This window comes from Falco naumanni, chromosome 1 (genome assembly GCF_017639655.2).
Source record: "Falco naumanni isolate bFalNau1 chromosome 1, bFalNau1.pat, whole genome shotgun sequence".
Classification (NCBI taxonomy): domain Eukaryota; kingdom Metazoa; phylum Chordata; class Aves; order Falconiformes; family Falconidae; genus Falco; species Falco naumanni.
Window position 1 is genome coordinate 44,459,517 of NC_054054.1, and position 21,613 is coordinate 44,481,129.

Consider the following 21,613-nt stretch of genomic DNA (forward strand, 5'->3'; position numbering starts at 1 on the left):
TTCTGGCCTCACAGAGCAGCTGCACCACTTTGTAATCAACAGTTCCTGCTTAGCGATTACTAGAATACAGCTCACTTTACTGTCAGCCATTTATTAGATGCAGTCTCCACCAGCTGGACAAATTGTAGCTTTTTAACATCCAGAGTCAAAAAGCCCGTCCCAAAACACCAGAAAGGACGAGAAGTAACAGCACAGGTAATGAGTATGGCGTTACTCGCGGTGTAAGTAGTTCACTAAAATTAGCTGGAAAGGAATTACATCTGGCACAGGCTTAAGTCACAGGAGGTCCAAGAGAAGTCTTGTTCAAGCTGTCCAAGTCTTGTACCTGCCGAGCAGCCTCCAGGAAGCAGCTCTGCTCTCACCGCAGCCCTCCAGAGCCTCAGGCCAAGCTCCTGGAGCAGCTGCCGCTGCCCGGCAGGAGTCAGCCCCTGCAGCGGCTGGCGTAGCCCACGCCACATTGGAAGTTACCAAGACAATGGAACAGGACAGCTTGTAGCTTGCTCCGAGGACAAAGTCCATCAGAACGCTCGGGCACACTTAGCTGTCCCGCAGCACCGCCCAGAAGCCAGCCTGCTGGTAATTCCACTTCTCACAGCAGCTTCGGCAAGGCAGCGGCTGCTCCCAGTTTTCCCAAGGCGGCGGCAACAGGGACAGCTAGTCGTGGTCACTGTCGCTGTCACTATCGCTGCTGTCGCTGTCTGACTTGATACTCTCCAATGCCTTCCTGCGTATATAAAACAGTCCAGTAATCAGTCACCTGTTGTGACTTTTAACTTGAACAGAAAGATCCAAAACACAGGGTAGACCCCCTCCAAAGAGAACATTATGGGCTGTCTGATGCCTATTACCCTCAAAGGACAGGCCCACCCAGCATTTGGTGGAAGCAGATCCACCTCCTTTTGGAAAAGCAGATGAGTTCAGTCCCCCAGGAAGTTGTGGGCCAGCTGCCAAGGGATCTGGACTTCTAGTTACTCATTCACTCGGACCACACCACTGCCTCCAAACCGTGGTCCCTCAAGGCTAAGCCCAGCATCTGCCCTTGGCTGCAGCAGCTCAGCAGCAAGCAATAGCGGCTGGCAAGACACAAGGGAGATTTGCCGTAAGCCTCAGAACCTGCAAACCACATGCAGGGCCACCCTGTACCACCTCCCTGCTTTCGCTAGCCTGCAGCCGGTGTCTCTGAGGTGGCCAGGCCCAGCTGGGAAAAGAAAGGCAACAGCAGATCCGAGCAGTGGATAAGGCTAACCTCATCACGGGAAATTACCTTCCCTCCTAGGTGGGATGGATGCAGCATGGAATCAAAACCTGAGGGGCCATTTTAGGGGCGTGAATCGACCCGCATCAACACAAAGGCACACTGTTCTGAAACCAGTTCCCTGCCACCCTGGAGGAGAAGCCTTTCTGCAGGAATTACCCCCACGACACCCTGTCTACTATACCCCTTCAGCAGCAACACAAAGTACTCTCAACTTACTTCTGCTTTTCAGAGAGTTCAAATTCCTTCTCCGTTCTGCTTTTAAGCCTCTCAGTTGAAGGAAGACCAAGGGATGCCGCCAGCTTCACCAACTTAACTGCCTCATCTGGGCAGCTGGTTTTTTTAGCACAGTTCAAGAACTCATCCATCACCTGGTCACTGCAAAAGCAAAGGCAAAGAGTGAGGTGGGCATTAACTTACAGCAGGCGCTATAGAGAGCGCGAGGAGGCAACAGATTTTCAGATCACTCAACCAGCCCAGTTCTGCTCCTGTCAGCATTTCCCCACACCTTTCATCCTGCACTGATGTGGTGCACTTGGGAACTCCTATCCTAGCAGGAAGCAATGATGCTCCTTGCACAAAACCAGAGGGCGGCAGCTCACTGCTTAGGGTAAGGACGCCACCTTAGCAGCAGCCTAAATAACCTTGCCCTCTTCACAGCCCCCACACCAGGCCCTAACCCTCTTTCACGTGGCTGGCAGAGGCAAACGAACAGTTAATAGTGTTCTAAATCAAAGGCAGGCATCTACCTGCCAGAGGCTGCCCTGTCTGTGGGCACTGGGAGCTGCTGGGTCAGCCCTGCCAGCTCCATTTTAAGTTGAAGTGCTGGCTCTGCTCCTTTGTCACCTGTGACAGCTGCTGCAGACACCTCTCTTGCCTGCAGGCAGGGAAAAAAGTGTTTGCAGCTGGTGCCACAGGTTGCTTGGCAGAGAAGGGAAGGCAGGGGTCAGTTCAGCCACAGAAGTCTCTGATCCATTTAGTAATAGCAGGGGAAAGACTTCCTTTCTCTTTACATTCACGACCTGTGGCAGCCACAAACTGTCAAGTACACCACAACTTCAGAAGAATTCTTCTCCTTTCTCTATTCCTGAAATTAGGACAGGCTCTCTGATGCAGCTTGGCAATGTCAAGGCTTCCTTGGGACACGCTAGTGGCAGTCTGCAGAAACAGGCAAGCACGGAGTACCCCTGACAGCGGCCTTTGGTACCACACACCCTCATGGTGTTCAGTTAGACGAGCTCCAAGCATTTAATTCTATTTTAAAAAAAAACAAGTAAAACATATTGCTATTCCTTAGAAGTTCTTTGCTAATTCAAATAGAATTTTGCCCCCAAAATCCTGAGAAAAAGCTAACTGTGTAGCCCATGTTCTCCATGTCCCAGAGCTTCATTCAGTGACATCAAGGACCAACTGCTTGAACCCTTCCTTTGCATTTTCAATATTTTTCAAGACAGAAAGGTCTTGGAACTTATCACTGGATAAACAAACACTCGTGCTCACAGACAGACACACACACTCACGCTTTGGAAGTAACACTTAGATACAGACCACTATTATCAGTTATAATTGGGAGTTGGGCTAGATGACCTTTGAAGGTCCCTTCCAACCCAAGCTGTTCTACAATTCCGTAACAGAAATGCAAGATGTCAGCCAAAGGGGAGATGCAGTGCCTGAAGTCAGAACCTAAAAGTACTTACGTGGGAATCCTATTGATTTTCTGGAAATGCTCCATCATGTTCCTGTTCAAAAGAAAACAAAGCAATAATTAAAAAAACCCCAAACACCAAACAGTAAAACAGTAACAGGCAGATACTAAATCTCTTGGATAAGCCCCTGTTGAAACACAAGCAAGCTCCATGTCATGAAACAATCTTCTCCAAAGATCTGAAACCGATCCTATGACATATTCTTGCAGATGCAATATCTACCAGCTGTTTAACAAGAAGTATCTTAAGTCATGCAGAAAAAATAAAAATTGTAGCTGGTGACAAGTTTACCTTAAAATACTACATATTTTTAGAAGGGTACTTGCCACTTCTTTGTTTCAAATGAATCACTGCAAAAAGAACATCTGTATTTAACAAAAAATAGCTCAGAACCTTTAAACTGGAGAGGAAATATTTTAACCAGTATTTCAAGTTGAGTATTTCAAGTTGAGTACAGCAAATTCTAGCTACTGGAGAGTTCTAAAAAAATTTCTCTTTAGAGTTTTAATTAGGGTTAATTCTAATTAAATGTTTAATTAAAAAACGCTAATTAATCTCTTTAGAAGTTTGAATTTCAAAGAGTTCTAAAAAGTAGAAAATAGGAAGCTGTAGGAAATCAGCAGTGCTTACTGAAGTGATAATTAAACCCCGCTTTGCCATAAGCAGCTGTACAATGCTCTAAGCCAATTGCTACATTAACTTCCAAATCGTGTTTTAAGCTTCACAACTGTAACCTGGTGCCAAGAATGAATAATAAAATTAAGAAAAAAATCCCTCACATTCCCAGAAGGATTTATCCCCTCCCTTTGCCGCACCAGCATTCCAAGGCAATCAGTTGTTAACTTTTGATTTTTGTGATTAAGCCTTGAGTTAGTGTCAGCAAGCCAACAGCTCGTGAAGGCCACACACGTACCAAGCATCCTGGGTTCTCCCAGCCCTGGAAAACAACAGAGCAACGTGGCACAGGGCACTGCCTGTCCACTCCAGTGGGGCCTCCCTCCCAGTTTGCTCATGGACAGCTTTGATATCTTCAGCACACTTGGCAAACACCAGCTGAATCTGTGAAAAGATTGTGCTATTAATCCCCAAACCTCTAGAATCAACATATCCTTTTCAGCACAATTCTTCCTACAGATCCTACCGGTCTGCCCCGTATGTGATTTAGATTTGTGAATTAACAGCAGTTAGTCCTGGCAGAAAAAGCTCTCACTTCTGTCAGGGCCAGTCTCCCCCCTAGGAAAGCACCAAGATGGCTTTGCAGGGACAGCTGCAGCTAAGAGACCTCTGCAGCACGCATAAGCCTTTAATCCTCCTCAGCTTGAGAAGCCGGGTACTGCAACGACATCTTCGGCAAAAATTCCTGAATTCTGCCAGGTACTTCCCCAGAGATGTGGCCAGCTGGGCTGGATTACTCTTCCGAACCCCAGTAAGGAAGTGATCCTCTCCTGTGTTAGTCTGAGGTTTCTCTATAGACTGAAGACAATCTGAAGGGCTCAGCAGGCCTGAATAAGCATACACAGATCTGGAAATTCATAATGTATATGCACTGGAACTGGACCTCTAGGACTAACCAGGGACAATAATGCAGCACTTACACGCAGTCCGTGCGCTGCACACAGAAACGGGGAGACATTTCTACTCTTTTCACTGAGCTTCTATATTGGTTTTGGCTAGGACAGAATTAAATTTCTTCATAGTAGCTTGTATGGTGCTATGTTTTGGATTTGTTATGAAAAGCGTGTTGATAACACAGGGATGTTTTAGTTTAGCTGAGCAGTGCTTATACATTGTCAAGGCCTTTTCTGCCTCTCACCCTAACCCACCCGCGAGCAGGCTGGGGCTGCACAAGTTGGGAAGGGACACAGCTGGAACAGCAGACCTCCACCGACCACAGTGACATTCCATGTTCCATACCACATGGCACCACGCTCAGCAATAACAGCCTGAGGAAGAAGGAAGGAGGGGATGTTCGGAGTGATGGTGTTTGCCCTTCCAAGTGACCGTTACAATGTGATGGAGCCCTGCTTTCCTGGAGGTGGCTGAACACCTCCCTCCTGCTGATGGGATTTTGCTTGCTTGTGCACACAGCTTTTGCTTTGCCCATTAAACTGTCCTTAGCTTAGTCCACGAGTTTCTACACTTTTACCATTCTGATTTGCTCCACCATCCCACCGGGGAGGAGCGAGCGAGCGGCTGTGCACTGCTTCGCCGTTTACCGGGGTTAAACCACGGCAGCTTCCCTACCTCATCAGGGTGCTGCTCCCTGCTCATCAAAGCCAGGAGCTCTTCCAACAGGTCATGTCTCCTGCTAAACCCGAGCTGTTTCATATCTGTTTAGAGAAAGGCAGTAGTTCGTCAGTGTGACCCGTATCCCCTCCTCGCAACTCCTGGTAATCTAGTCAGCATAGCTAACACAATTTTGTAGGGCAAACAGCCATTTTTTGTGACCAAGCAGGTCACGTGTGAGTTCCCTTTCCCCTCATTATCAGGCCCTGAAGGTCCTGCACACCAAGTACATGAACCAAACTGATTTTTTCTTCCCCTCCCTGCTGGCCTCAAGATTCCTGGGCACCAGGCTGACTACTCCCTTTGTTAACGGCCTTCAAGGTCCCAGGCACCTGGCCAACCCAGCGGCAGTGACAACGCTGTCACAGACAAGGGCAGGTAACAGCACACATAGCGCTGCCTATAAAACTAAGCAGTTACAGGTCCCCAGTGGGAACCTGGACCTGAACTGCTGGTGGACTATGAGACCCATGACTCCCTGGTGCCCAGAGACACCTCCACCATCATCTGCTTCCCCTGAGGACTGAGTGGTGACTCATGTTCTTTTGTATGTTTTTTAAGGCTAGCTTATGGTTTTTATGTTGATACAGCAAACCAAATATTAAGATTTGACCGAATCTACACAAGGTCCAGGTGATTAGAAACCATAAGCTAAGTGGTGCTATAAAATTCTGCACGCTACTTATAAAACTGAACCACACTGATTCTGCTTACAGAAATCCTGTGCTATTCTGATTATAAATCCTAAGCTACGCTAATCATAAAGTACTGTTAAGAAAATAAAGCTTTAATTGTAACTAGGAATTAGTGGTCATCATTCTACCAAGGACTCCTAAAAGAACCTGTCTGTCCCCTCAGCGTCGGGCCACAGTAGCATGTTTTCTGTGTGCTAAAGCCTGTATCTACATGCTTGTCTCCTCTTCAAGGAGCAATGAACAGGCAAATAATTTAAATTATTTAAGTCTGAGCTGTTGGTTCAGGTAGTACTCTCTGGTAAGCATTCAGTTTTCCAAGACATTGACATTTATCTATGACACAGACACGACTGCTCTGACAGCCTGTGCTATCGGTTCTGCCTTTCTCTAACACAACAGTCCCACTGCTGCACTACAGAGTAACATCCCTCATGCCAAAGCACCTTATCGTGGCTATCTGAGTACTGGGAAGTTTACCAACTACCTCCCACTTTGCACTGCCCCTGACTTTCATCAAGCAAACTGCCTATGTAGCCATGTGGCTATCACTAACCTTCCCAGACCGAAGGGATCGCTTCCAAGTGGTTGGCTGCATCGAGTGCTTGAAGGAGGTCCAATATATTTTTAGGAGTTGGATAGAAGAGCTGATGAAGGAAGAGAATCATTTCAGTAAACTGTAACTGTTCCATTTCTCCACACTTGAAGCTTGCTTACCCCAATACACACTTACCGAAGGGGACATTTCTTTGTACCATTTCAACACAATTTCGATTTGTTCCATCATACACAACAATGAGAAGAATTTTGACCTAGAGGAAGGGAAAAGTGTTCTAATTCAGTAATGAGTACATCAACCAAACCATACAGAAACACCAGGAAATGATGGTGTTCTAGTCAGACTGGTACTGCAGATCAGGGAAATTTCGCTGTATGATTGCAATACTCCATACAATTAAAAAAGCAGCAGTGTCTTTTGTGAGACATTTTTATCCTGACACTAGGTAATTGGCAGAATTAATCAGAAGTTAGACGACTACATTTTAAAATACTGAAAATATGCAATCTCCCTGCCCGACGCCAGGTTTGAGGTATCTGCATCTGTCTCAAATGCAACCTCTGGTTAAGAGCCACTTAAAGAAGTGAACTAAATTAACTCTGTTACTTGTGCAAGTTGGCAATACAAGCCTGGGACCTTGGTCCAGTGCACTAAGAAAAATGTCCCTACACCAAGAAATTAATTTCCATTCACTTTCTTTGATTTATTTATAGGCTGAATAAGGTAAAAGTGCGTGTGTCATGCCAACCCTGAAACAGCATCTTATTGTGATGAGAATTATTTTTCATTAATTCACTGGAGCATCTCTAGTTCCAATGCCTAAACAGGCTTTTCTTCAAATCAGTATCCTCCAAGTACTTGATGACATTCAGTGACTGCAGCACTTGATGACATCTGTAAAAATGTTTCAGATGCCTTGAGTGCAGTGTCAAATGGTTGAACCCATTGGAGTTTTGTGCCTAAATACACCAGCTGCACTGCAACCTCTCTCTACAACACCACGCAGAGAGCTAGGTCTGACCTGTACACTGTTTTGGTGTTACCTCCTAAGCTGCCATCCTAAGTGGACAACAGGATTGTAGAAAATACAGCTGGTTGGTACAGTTGTTGAATGGGCATTAAGCTAAATTGATACTTCAAGACACTCCATTTCAGTCTGGGCATACATCCTAAGCTATCACTGTTCTTAAGAGGGACCTAATTCCCAAACTGCACATACAATAAGCAGCTGGCATTAACCAAGCATCCTTCTGTGCAATGTCTGAATCCCAGTTCGTATTCAAACGGACAATACACCAAGATGCTTAATGTAAGCTGCACTTCACTCACCAGTACACATTTAACCGATCCATGTCCAAGAATTTCCAGTTGTCTCCCTTCTCCATTGCCTTATTTAAGCGATAGGCAAGCTTAATATCCTTAAGATCACAGCACTGCAATAAACCAGTCAAATTTTAAAACTGCAAAATCTAACACTTAATACATCCTTCTCAGACTCACTTTCACAAAGGTATGAAGAGCAATGAGCTGACAGAAAACATTTTTAACAGGACACAAATCAGTGCAGTGACTGCCTAGGCATTTTGTTTGGTTAAGACAAACGCACGCCTCTCCCAGTAAGTGAGAGCTTGCTAACCAAAGGTGACACCTTCTGGTGTGGAGACAGTCCGACCACTGCAGCGTCACTAAAAGCAGGAGGTAAGGCACAGCAGACAGGGACTTAAGCAGCCATCTCTAGCAAGAGATGCATGTATCACAGGCATGCAAATTACCAATTTAGAAGGTATCAAATGCAGAATTATAAAGTTACAGGAGATGATGAACACGTGAAAAAGGGAGATAAACCTTGTATGACAGGTTGGAAAACTCACAGGCAATTCTTAAAACAGCTGGAGGGCTCAAAGGAATTCTGATTGCAGAAAAGAGGCACTTACCACTTGCATAGCAGTAGCAAAGAAGTTGGCTGAAAGGGAGAAAACGAATTTTATTAGCTTCAAACTTTCAAGGAGACATACAGCAGCTCATTAACTGGCCTCCCAGAGAACAGACACGACATGATAAATTAGAAAGCTGAATCTGTAGCTCAGTTTGACAGCGTAGCAGGGATCTTCACTTTGTATGTAGAGACTTTGGTGTGGCATGAGTTTTTCTAGCCAGTGCTCTGGAGGCAGCTAGGCTGCCATGCTTTTGGAAACAGATTTAAGCAGATGATCTGTTTGACTTTAGGCAATTTTACAAAAGCTATGTTCTCGTTTGATGCAAGACTGCATTATTTGTGTAACAGGCAGGCTACAAAAAAAGGCAGCCCCATCGCTCACCTTCTCCATTTACTCCACTGGAAGAGAGCACAGGCCACAGACAGGTGTTCAGGCAGGTTACCCGCCTCATTAGCACACCCCAGAGCTGCCCAAGAACATACAACTACTCTCTGAAAACGTCTCCTTCCCATTTTGTGAGGCTTTAACTCTTGCTTTTGCAACTGACATTTTAAAGCAGCACAGAGCTGAAAAACATTAGGAAGAACTAGAATAGGCACTCACACCACACTATAACAAAAACCTGCTGTTCACTAGACGTGTATCATTTAGTGAAGCTACTAGCAGATGTTCCTCCTTAAAGTAGTTTTGTAAATAGCTTTCTGTTTTTTGTTGTTATGGGGCTCAAACGCTCATTCACACGGGATACACTATTTCCACACAAAAGCCAGTGCACCAATGCGCAGCACAGCTTAATGGCACTGGAATTTGTCCTTCTTTGTCTCCATAAAAGTGTCAAAGGGACTGATATAAGCAAGCTGCATTCATTTTTTGTAGCTGGGTAAAACTACCTGTAATTCATAGGTACCTTTTCACCCAAACTTAATCAATGCAAATTGTCAGATATTGGAGTCCCTTACCATCATCAGGGTCCTGGGCAGTGAAACTCCTCTTCTCAACGTCATCCAGCACCTCAGAGATGATGCCAGACGGGGAAAGATCAACTGTGGGATAAAGAGACAAGCAACATCACATCTCAGCTGTGCTAAGCACTTCACTAGCAGAGTGTCAGCCTACAGATATAATGTGGAAGTGGAAACAAGCAACATGATTTCAAACAAGTGTCATGATTCTCATGGTGCTCCAAACCAGCCACTATTTGCTCTAAAATTTGTCCTATTCCCAGATTTCCACAGTGCAACAGGGCACATTCAGAAAGATTAAACTACTTTCTAGCAAGGAATCCAATGGGCCTGGAAGTTTGTCTGTTAGAAGACTGTGCTGGGAAAAGCAAAGCATTTCATAAACAAATAAATATTTTTAAAAGGGAAAAATAACCAAGGAAAAAAACCCACCCAAACCCAGAGACCTCAGAGCAGTTCCTTCACATCTGTTAAACAGAAGGGCTGCAATTATGACTACTGTGCCTATCCTCTTCCCAAGCCCACAGATTTTTGGCTAAAGGCTCCTGCCCTCTAACAGCTATATTTCATGATGTCTCCAACACACAGAACTGTTGCAGAAAAACAGAATCCTTGTGCAATTTCTTTCATGTGAGTGGTACAGTCTATGAAATCACACACGTTGTAGTCAGATCCAGACTCCACAGAGACTGAGTAGCATTTGCTCTTCAGATTTATCAGCTTGTGGCCACAAATGGAAAGGAAACTCCCTTTCTTTCCAGTTCCGCCCTTTCTCAAAACACAAGGACTCTTCCCTCTTTGTAAGAGGTTATGATCCTCTGTGGTCTTTTCTCCACCCAAGCACAATCACACTGCACAGGGAACACTGGGATTGCACACATAAGAGGTTGTCTTTTAATCTATGATCAACTGCCTTCACCCATCACGTCTGGATATCATTTAAAGCAGCTGTTAAACAGGACACATTCATGAACAAGTTGGTATTGCACGTACCGCCTCTATAAAAGATAAAGAGGAGATGATCATACGTTGCAAGGCTAGGCTCTGAAAAGCAAAAACATTGAAGTTACTTTGGCATTCTTGACTGAACATTATGCCCGAGTTCTAATACAGTCCCTGGCCCTTCCAGTCAGCTGGCATGCATACATTTACTCAGATTTCTTTCCCTGTCCATGCTAATGCTGAACTAGACCTCCTATATACACATTACAACTGGGAGAGATATACCTGAGGGTGGACCACCAGCTGAAGCGTTGTATTCCTATGGGGCAAGCAGCCAAGCTTCCCTGCTCTAAATTAAAAGCAAAAATACTTCACAGTTAAGTTTCCCTTTTGCTCATTAACGTATCTTTAGCGTATTAACAAGCATGTTACTGGGGCAAAGAACACTCCACAAGACATCACATCAGTTATGCAGATATTCCCTGTTTTTGCAATGTTTGACATCAAAAAACATAACCAAATCAAAAGCTTTTTTCTGTGAGATATAGATATATATATATATAGACCTGAACTGGCTTTGATGGCTTGTGAAGTGAATCTCCTTGATCTATGAGAAGCTAACAGACTCAGTTGACTGCTGCAAAGATATAGTCATATTATTCGCTACTTCTACAGCAGTACTACAATAAGGACCCAGTTAAGAAAGAGCCTATGGGCCAGGACACGTTCCCCCACTGCATACACTCACCTGCCCTTGAGCAGCTAGAGGCAACTACAGGTGAAAACATAATGATAAACATGCTCCTAACCTAAAAGACTACAGCATCAAAACGCTTCATTATTTGACCTAAGGGGTTAAGTGCACCTACTATATTGTAATTAGTAATCAACACTGATCAAAGACTGAAAATGATTCCATTTGAAATCCACTGGCACTGGCTTGCTGAGTAGCCACAATTTAGTACTTACACATTTTTATTTCTCAGTTCTCTTGCAAAAGGAAGTGAACAATAAAGTTGAGAACAGAGTGAGAAATGCTTTTTTCCACAACTCCTGGACTTCCTCCCTGCAGCTAGGAATCACTGTGCTGTTTGCTGCTGAACTCTTAAGTTAACTATTCTGGATGTGGCACTGGAATATAATAACCATTCTGGTTCTCTTACCTATATCAAGTGCTTCCATTTCCTTTATTACCAATAAAGACATACTTCTGCCTACACCACCACATCTTCTCAGAGTCTTCAGTAAAGCATTAAAAGTTAGCAGATTTGGTTGTACTTCCTGTTGAGCCATGTGATTCAGGAAGACCTTAAACAAAATCCCCAAATCCTTAGTGCTTCACATGTTATGGAACACAGTTCAGGTTTCAGGTAGATATACATGCATTTCCTCAACCTAATCCTTCTCACCCCCTTCAAGTGAATGACTCTACGTCAACTGATAATTTGTTAAGGAAGTACCACCTAATTTTTAACCTGAACAAAACTACATCAGATTATATCTTGGAGAACTGTGTCTAGAACATCAAGAAAATTTTTAAATTTACATACTTTTTTTGTTACTGATGTTACATCATTAAAATTGGAGCCTGTAATGTCACCCCTCAAAATTCCATTTCCATCACACCACCGTGAATTACAATTCAAAGGAGTTTTTATCTAAAATTGTTTGGTTTTATCTCCCAGCACTTCCCGATTGCTTCCTGTCCCACCAGTTTTTGGATCAGGTTATGTTCTCACAAGGCAAATCATTCCACAAAGGCAAGGTTGGATTTTGTACCTTTTCCACTCCTCAACAGTTCAGTTTGTTATGTTTAAACTACTGTACTTCCTTTGCAGCAGATATTAGTATCTTCGTACAAAGCACTTGTTTTTATTTTTTTAACAGCTGCAAAATTCTACTGAGAAAGCACACTTGGCTCCTACACTCTTACCCCTTCCCCATCTCTTTTGCTCTACCTTCTTACCTTGGCTAATTCCCATCTTTCTATGAACCTCTCCTTTAGATATGGGACTGCTGTAATCAGCGCGTTGAAGGTGTGCACATCAGCTAGAAAAGAAAAGATAATTTGTTTTAACTAATAATTACATTCTACAGAAAACAGTTTACTGTAACATGGCTCAGTTTTTGGCGAAGTCTCATGCAAACCTGTTTCCAGTGAGCCGGCCACATGCCAGCTGCACTGAATAACCGGTTTGCACTCAGCTCCCATGATCTAGCTGAGGTCCGTACCCCTGCGCCAATCATCATTGCCATGGAACAGATATTTATGTACCTAACAACGGGCTTCTGTTATTTGGAAGACTGCAAAGGAAAACCAGGAGACACTTACCTTTGTGTCTTTCATTCAGCAAGTCTATGTACATGTCATAAGCTTTAGCAGAAGCCCCATGCTGCAAAAAAACAAAAATCCAACAAAAATAAAACAATCTCTACAACTATTTTGTGAGATTTCACAAGCTGAAAAAAGTCGTTCCAACACTGAAGGATAACTTTACCTTCACCATCCCACGGATCATCGTGCAATAGGAGTGTGCATTCCTCTCTGGCATTATTTTAAATATCCTTTCAGCATTGTTGTTTTCCCTAGAATCAATGAACAAGATGAGTTTTAAAGAACTCAATAAAGATACCTTCAGGAAAAGAATGCAATGTGCAGAACAAAATAATTGGCAGTACTCCTAAGGGCTGACACTCAAACATATTACTTGTGATACTATGAGCTATTCTACGATCACTTACTAGAGTTCCATCGACACTTTTAAAGAGTAGCACACAGAGATGTATTTAACAAGTAACACCTGCGAGTACAGGCTGCTAAAAAGTCTTGAAGTCTGTTTTATAGCAATGCATGTGCACAACCCACTGAATACGGAATTATTAGCAACATTTTGTATACCTCCACCTAGAGCCAGATGACTGTGAACTTCTTTGGAATTGTCTCTTTGGAGCCTTCTGCTCTGAAGTGCTCACCTAGAAAGATTTTTGTAGAAATAAAGTTTCTCAGAGTTTGATGTTACTATTAAACATCAAATGACACGATTTAGTAACAATACAGATGTTCAGCAGCAATTTATATACTACCAAAAGTGTTTTTAATGGGTTATATTAAAATAATTTCTATTAGAATGTTCAGGAAGCAGTAACTAGACTAAGGATACTGGTTATGTTATTAAACATACTAACAAGGCAAATTATATGTATTTGTGGAATTGGTGGGAACTGTGAGACTGTAACAAATACTCTGTAAAACTTTTTCCCTCTCAACAGTCTTCCCAGGGACACATCCTATGCAACCTATCTGCTAGTGTACCCTGGGACCTGATACCGTGAGGTCACAGAAGGAACCCTCAAGTTCACTGAAATCTAGTTAATGTGCTTCAGGTGGAAGAAAATTAACTACCTAATCTATACTAGAGGTACCAGAGGTTGCCTTTGCAGGCAACTAAAAACAAGGCTGTCAGCAAGAAGCAGTTCTTTACACACAGTTCAGCAGAACTAAGCCAAGATGGGATTCCAGCCACTAAGTTCAGATTTATGGAAACTACTTTTGTGCCTAGGTCAGACACAGGATTTTTACGACTGCTGTATCTCTCGGGAATGTTGACTGCATCTGATCTGCTTCAAACCATCTCTCAGGCAGACAATCACAGTACCAAAATCTTGACACACTCCCACTATAAATAAATAGAGATCAACAGTTTTGTCATACCCCTGGTTCTTCCAAATCCTCTTTGCCTTCCTCCTCTTTTCCTGGAGTAGATTCTCTATCTCCATAGAAGCATAACAAATCTAAAAGGCTGTTTGTGGTCTCCAGAGATACAGGGGTGCCTATAGAAAATGAGGATGTACAACAGTCACAGAGAGAATAAAGAACACATCATTCCACAGCTGTATCAGAAAACTTTCAAACACCCAGTTACACCACTTTGTTCTTTCAACATAAAGGCGTTCTCTAGTAAGACTGTAAAACCCGAGTGTAACACTAATACTTCCATGAACCCATTCACAGCAGGAGACAATTTTAACATTGCACTACAGATTCTGTTTTTCTATCGAAACCGCTGAAAGGGTAAAGTTTTCCTGACCAAGTGGGAGAGGGAAGTGGCAGCTGGCAGTCAGAACTGTGAAGCAGCACAAGCCCAACACAATGTTCAAAATTTCTAGTGCTTTTCATAACCACTCCTAGGATACACCTCCTATGAAGACCACTTGTGTGTTTCGCTTTCTATGAAACAGATTTAAAACCAACAAAAGAAAAGAGCTATTTGATGGAACCGTCTCCTTTCCATCTTGCAGTGGGTATAAGAAGGTCTCACCTTCCCAGTAACTCTTCCTCCTTCAGAGCCTCATATCAGTTAGTTTTCTTTTGTCTCCTCCTCATTCACACATAACAGAGATAAGGTCCAAATTAAGGAAGAACTGAGAAAAACTCACTTATTGAGGGCAGGTCAGCAGGAGGGGCACTCGGCTGGTATGCTATACCGGTCCAACAGAGCAGCACAGTGCTCAGCACAGATGTAGCTTATACCAACCAGGATGCTACTGCACAAGGGCCTTTGCAGGCAGAATGGTATCACCCAGTCACATGGCATCCGCCTGTAACAGGCCCTGCTCTACTGCATCACAATTCTTCCACTTTGGAAGAGAAAAGACTCAACACTGTATCATCTGCTTCTTGGCCAAGAAATCATTTGTTCTCCTTATCACCAAAGTGACATGTCAGACAAGCAGTGGCTAAGGAGGGCCCAGTAATTCTGGAGAACCCCTTTACCAGACCAGAGTCAGCTCCGAAAGGCAGTAACATAGCCATGAAACTGCATCCACAGCCTGTGCCAGCTACTGAAGTATTTCTGGCACAATTTAAGTAGAGCTTCACCACGGAATCTGGCAGGTGCCCACATACCTGCTTGTATGAGCTGATCGAACATGTTCACAGAATCTTTCACCATTCTGAGGTGGATACGCTCTTTTAGAGCTTCCTCACTCACTTCTTCAATCTGAGGTGTAAGAGTCTCAGGCATCAAGCACTAAAAGCAAAGAGTGCAAGTGAGACACAAGCTCAAACCTTCTCTAAACCATCACTAAATCACTAACCAAATATTCTTCGCCCAGTACTCTGCTTTGATAATCTCCCGACTCTCCCAGCCTAACAGCAGCAGTCCTTTTGGTGACTGAAGGACCACACATCCTGATCTCTCACTTTCATGCTAGTTAAATCAACATCTAAACATTTCTTTTCTTACTTTTATCTTAAAAACCTGGTATTGATTTCCAAAGGAAAAACGTTCACTTCAGAAACATAATGGAAATACAGTATTGCTTTCATAACTGTCTGCAAAAGTTAACAAAACTATCCTTTTATGTTAGTCTTGGACCAGTCTCACAGTTGATTTCACTACCTGACATAGCACAAATATAATGAAAATGAAAAGCAAAAAGCTTACTAGTACGTTGGGATCTGCAAAGGTCTTGTCAAAATACTGAGGAAATTGCTTAATAATGTATTTTGCAGCATTTCTCCCAGACTCCTTCGACAATAAAAACAGACGCTGCATAGGAATGAGAGAGAACAAGATGAAGAAACATACAATTAGAAGACTGAGAGTGAGGAAAAACATTTTCCATTAACACTGAGCATTCTTATGGGATCAAATTAAACTCATCCTTTCTTTTCAACTCTTGCTAAATACACAGGCACGAGATAACACTCCAGATAAACATTCTGGTATTTATGCCAATATAAGAATGTCCGTTCTTTAAATGAGACTACAATTTACATCCTTGTTACTTAGTGGAGCAACAAAGTTCTGTACCAGACACCTGAAAGGCTGCACTACTATCTCAAATTCAAAAGTATCTCTCTTTTTAGTTACAATACTTGGACGCTTCTCTCTCTGTCATTTCCAAGAGCATCACCTCATTCCCGTTCACCTCTTTTCCTGGAGTTCTAAAGTCAGATCCTAGTTCCTCCTTTGCCATTTCTTTTAAAACTCTTCACATTCAACAGCTGCCTTCAGTCTTCTACATGGCTTCACCCATGGTATGCACAGGAACTGAAGTTCTCTTGTAGCCTTGTGATGACCTATCTCAGCTCCCAGTCTTCTCTCACTGTGCTTTGATTAACATTGCACAGAGCAGCTCCTCCTTGCTCTCATTGGCAGTTCTGCTTTTTCCTGCCTTGGCTTCATGCTCTTTAATCATATGCAAAGATAACATCAGGGGAAAACTCCTTTCTACTATCATCTCAATACTACTATTTCCATAAGCCTAAGTTACCAAATAGCTGCTCTGTGGTAAAACTAAAATTCCTGGGGCTTGGCCAGGACAGTAAACCAGTAACACATAGTCTAGGTAGTAACATACACACAAGTATGTTGTGCATTTTAAGTCACACATTTAATTCAGATTTAACTAAACTGTAAGCAAAAAATCTCAACACTTGTAACACCACATATTCACAGTCTACATCTAAATTATGTAAACACTGTTTTAACAGGCTGAATGCCTCACCTAAAGAATTACTATTGGGAATTATTTAACGGACTAAGAACATGGAGAGACAGAACAACTCAGCAGGTAACCCACCGACTGGCAGGAATGTTAACAGAGCTGTGACAGCTGGAAGGTCCCTATGGGGGCAGGAAGAAGAGATAACTTTGCGTGTGCAGGGTGTATTTGTCCAGAGAAATCCTACAGTCATTATGCATTCAGAAATACACAGAGGAGAAAATTCTGAAAAAAATCTGATTCATTTTCTTTTATAATTGAAACTAGGCTCCAATTAGACAGTTTTTATAGCCTAGCTGGAGGAGGGGGGGAAGTTATTAAGAACTTGAAAGGCAATACTTACAGAATTGGCTGCATTTCTTGGCATAAGGAAAGGGTCATCCTGGAACACATAATGAGCAGCAGTAGGATCCTGTAGAAAGTAGAACCCAGGACTGAAATGTTTATAGTTATGTACACTGGCATGCTGCAGGCATACCATACTGCCTTACAGACTTTAAGGCACAATGAACACTTCCATCCTAACCACCACTTGATGCCCATTTTACAAAAGCTCCTCTTGTTCAAAAGGGTTTAGCCTGTTTGAAAATAGCTTAAAGAGCATTTCCACTATACGCACACACGCAGGCTAACACAGTGACAACAAAAGGGTCTTTACTATAACATGACAAGTAGTAAACACCCTGCAAAGCAAGTAGGACCACAACAGTAACTCTCGGCGGAACTGAGGGGACTTGCAGGGTAAGACTCAATTTCCAGAATTCAAGACAGACAGGACTAAACAATGGCATCACAGCGTTTACAATTGTTGTCTAGCAAGAGCAGACACACTCATTGCTCTCTGCAAGGCTTACTTTCTGGACTGTGATCGGGAAGAGGCAGTCTGGATTGGGAAGCCAAACTGGTAAAGGAACTGGCTCCTGATATTTGCAAAAGCCTTATCAAAGTATTACAGCTTTCACTGGTAGCTGCAGCTCTGTCTTAGCAGTAGAATGGAGGCTTCAAAAACACAGCAAAATGTGTTGAGCAAAAGTGAAACCCCATAAAAACCAGATGTTGAATGGCAAAAGTAGGACTATAACCTTCTAGGGTGTGAGGCTATTGTGTGAGAGGGACAACGTGACTTATTTCCCTAACAACAGAACTACTTACCCTGTTCACGGTAGAAGCCAACGTTTGAAGAACAGCTAGCTTGTCCCTAAACATAAAGCACTTTTGATTAATATTTGGTTGCAGACTTTGAATATTATGGATAACATTGTATGCATAACAAGCACAGGATTATCCTGGCCTATAAGCCTTTTCAATTCTAGGAAACAACATTTTTGCTCAACTTAGAAAACAGCACTTTTTGGAAAGGCAGGGAAAACTCAACAGCAAAAATGGTCTCAGTTTTGCAATAACCACAGGAAAAAGACTTTGAGGAAAACCAGAAAAGCATGCGTGTTTCCTGCTACCACTCCAGCCCTTATTATACATTATCAAAGAAAGAACGTAGGGAAGGGACACAGAAAGAATTCCTTGGAATGCTTCTCTCGGGGGCCCCCCATTGCTGAGGGGCAGATACATGAGTCCCCTTCCAAGACAAGTCTTGGGAGAAATAAAGCCCCAGAACAAAACCAGATTTCTCAGGGCTCCTGTGCCTCCTTAAGACTCTGGCTGTGCTTGAAGCAAACAAGAAAAGGCCAGTGCAAGTGTTTCTGTGAAGGTGGCCTTATTTTAGGTTTACATGCAGACATCAACTGGCTATAAACTTAAGTTTTTGCTGTACACTCATACAACTTCTTCTTAAGTGTTCTCAACAAAATAGCTTTTGTTCAGCTGTGCAATTTCTAAGCAGGATTTATTCAGCCAGCTATCCATGGTCAAGTTTATTTTGCTGAAAGAATCACACCCACATGCAGACAGCCAAATTAACTTGATTTTACAGATTTCTACCAAATGTGATCTTTTACAAAGAAACAGAACTATTTCTAAAAATGCAGCCCTTATAACTGTTTTTGAAAGAAAGGTCGGGAACAGAGTACACGTGTTTTGCACAGAGAGTAAGAGTCAAGAATATTCCCAGAGCTCCCAGTCAGCAGGAAAGCCACTAGTGATACATTAAATACAGCAGCCCGAATTCTATTTTTCAGCTTTGGTAGACAGGACTACATTTAGCTGTCTAACAATGATTTTCTTCCAAGTCAAGAAATATTCCAGGAGTAAATACTCACCAGGTTTTCTTTCGGGGGAGCACAATTTCTTCTCGAGTAACTATGAGAAACAGTATTGAAATTCTTATTGGAAACAGATGCCTAAAGAACATCGTGACCTTGTGAAAACTGATGATTTAAGCTGATCCAGTTGAAAGTACTAAAGCAAGGATTTTAAAATTACAGTCTAACGCAGGCTACAATTTATTGCAATGACAACAGAAAAAGCTGGTGGGGAGCTTAAGTATCTTATGTGAAGACTGGATCAGGGCCTTATGGTAAACAAATGTTAAAGAGATTGTACCCTTTTAGCCATTCAAACTTCTTCAATCATCCTTATCCTAAATCTTCTCATTTGAGTCAAAACCCTTCCCAGACCCTTGCTTTCCTACTTGTAGTCTCCCAGTTTAAAGTCTGCCATCTCTTCCCATGTGGCTTCTCTAGTTCAGCCTGCCTGAATGCTGCAGCAAAGTGCCCTCTCAAGTCTCTGCTCTGACAGCCTGACACCAACTGCTCAGTTCCTTCCACCCCAAGGATCAATTTCCCCCGTTCTCCAAAAGAGGAAAAAGGAAAAAGGACAATACCAAAATCAGAAGCTAGAGGTTGTTAGTAAAGCATCTTAACAAATTGACACAGAGAGGAGCATGTGGGATCTCCTGATTACAACCCCCAGAGCCAGGGTCTGCAGATGCACTTCTCCCACTGCCTCTGTGCTGATGCTTCCATGAGCTGTTACTGACTGGCAGAAACTTGTTCCCACATGCAGCACAGCTCCAAGCATTCCAACTAACTTTTCTCTCAAAACTCCTCATAGAAACATGGTAAGGAGTACAGAGAACGTGAGGGAAACTGTCAGGCTCAAGGTGGAAAGCTCCTTACTCTTATTTTATAGTTTATTACATTTCAAAGAGCAACTGGACAGCTCATGGAACTGGAAAACTCCATTCATGGTCTCAGAGCAGAGAGCTGTTGGTGGTGAGGGTAATCGAGTTAAGCCAGAAAATCTCTGCACAACGAAGATGGGGGAAAAGAAAATCTAAGAAGGGGGGAGAGGGTATTTATGTCTTTATCTCCTGACACACTATGTTGTTTAGAGATTAAAAAGAACACAACAAGAAACTAGTAATCAAAGTATCATACCTTCTGAATCGTCCACAGTCTTCCCAAGAGCTGTACTACTGGAAGAGCACCTATAAACCAATCAGAGTTTTGCAATGGTAGTCACAATAATGTGGCAAAATTAGCTTAATGAAATTGTGTATTACAGGTCAGAATTAATTAACACATTAGAGGGGAAATGTAGCACTGACTCCAAATTGTTATGATTAAACTCATATCTGATGCTTCTCTTAAAGCCCTAATTTCAAGACACAATAAGTTATACACAGAAAATCACGTTACATAAAATTTGTAATTATTTTTTGGGGACATCATGGATTTAAAGTAGTTTGCATGATTACTGCACCTTAGAAAGAAAACCCTGGGCATAAACAACAACAAAAAAAAGTGTCTAGAAAAGACATTTTGTGTTTTAGAGGCAAGAACCAGCTGAAAGCAGTACCTTTTTGAAAAATATTCTAGACCCGAGTACTGTGTACACAGGCAGAAGACCCTGAGCTGGGATGCAGAGGAATCAGACCTGTTTATTTCCAGATGCCCAGTCCTACAGAGCTGCAGGCAGCACATTCATATAACCACAGCTGCAGAAGGCACATCCACATAAACCTGCTTCTGCTGCATATCACAAAGTAGCTGCTTTGGGCTCAGTGCAGTCACATGACACTGCTCCAAATCTTTCTTAGAATTGTTCACACTTTATTGCTTTTAATGCAAATTAAAAGTTTATATTAAAATACTTGTAGGTTTTTTTGCTCATGAAGCAATCTAACGCTAAAGCCTTACTGTAACTCCGGCATTTGTTAGCATGCACTCACACATTTGTGCTTTACAGTCATAATGCATAATTCCAGCCGTTCATATATGTTACATAAACCTATTAGGTACGATTTCACCATCCCAGACGTGAGCTATATTTTGCCTATACAAAGCACCCAATGGAGCGGGTCCTTTTCACCTGAGGCATACCCTGAAAGCAACCTCCCTCCCTTCACCTGCTTTTTGGGAGATTTACCTCTAGGAATCACTTAACAGCTCAAACTCACTCCCGGGACGACTCCGAACTGCAGAACTCAGTAAAAGTAGAGAAAACGCGCTCCCCCGCCTCGGGCCCGGCCCGGCCCGGCTCGCCTCAGGCGCCCGCCAGCGGCCCGAGCCCCAGCACGCATGCGCAGTCCCCTACCGCGCCCGCATGGCCCTCCCCGCCTCACCTCCCCAGGCCCCCGCGCCCGCTTATTCCTCCCCTGCGCCGCCGCCGGGCCCTTCTTTTCCGCCACTGAGGGACCGGCGGAGCCTTACCGGTAGCGCTGCCGCCTCCCGCCCTGCAAGCAGCACCGCCGGCTCAGCAAGACCACTTGCTGCCAGTAGCCGCCCGCCAGCCGCCGCCCCGCCATGCCGGTGCCGGCGCACTGCCCTCTGGGAAGCAAGGCGGCACCACTGCCGCCGCAGGGGG

The 21,613-nt window shown here is 43.3% G+C and overlaps 1 protein-coding gene and 1 non-coding gene across 3 annotated transcripts; both read right to left on the minus strand.

The window, feature by feature from the left end:
* Positions 1–80: 80 nt before the first annotated feature.
* On the minus strand, positions 81–21,571 carry PTCD3 (pentatricopeptide repeat domain 3). 2 transcript variants are annotated; one of them, XM_040591553.1, is made up of 24 exons: positions 21,460–21,571; positions 20,185–20,234; positions 19,066–19,105; positions 18,002–18,047; positions 17,193–17,261; positions 15,787–15,891; positions 15,246–15,369; positions 14,052–14,170; positions 13,239–13,312; positions 12,838–12,925; positions 12,672–12,732; positions 12,306–12,388; positions 11,503–11,647; positions 10,391–10,441; positions 9,395–9,478; positions 8,433–8,461; positions 7,828–7,931; positions 6,673–6,751; positions 6,496–6,586; positions 5,206–5,291; positions 3,875–4,020; positions 2,953–2,994; positions 1,475–1,633; positions 81–724 (listed from the first exon to the last, which is right to left on the minus strand). In XM_040591553.1, exons 1-24 carry the CDS (start codon positions 21,552–21,554, stop codon positions 655–657), a joined length of 2,040 nt encoding a protein of 679 aa, XP_040447487.1. In that variant the 5' UTR covers positions 21,555–21,571; the 3' UTR covers positions 81–654. The 2 variants fall into 2 exon arrangements, with proteins under 2 accessions (XP_040447487.1, XP_040447496.1); XM_040591562.1 differs by lacking the exon at positions 21,460–21,571 and adding an exon at positions 21,176–21,286.
* Positions 12,455–12,595, minus strand: LOC121082812. Its single transcript, XR_005826143.1, has one exon. It is a non-coding gene; the product is annotated as a small nucleolar RNA SNORD94 (small nucleolar RNA).
* Positions 21,572–21,613: the final 42 nt, after the last annotated feature.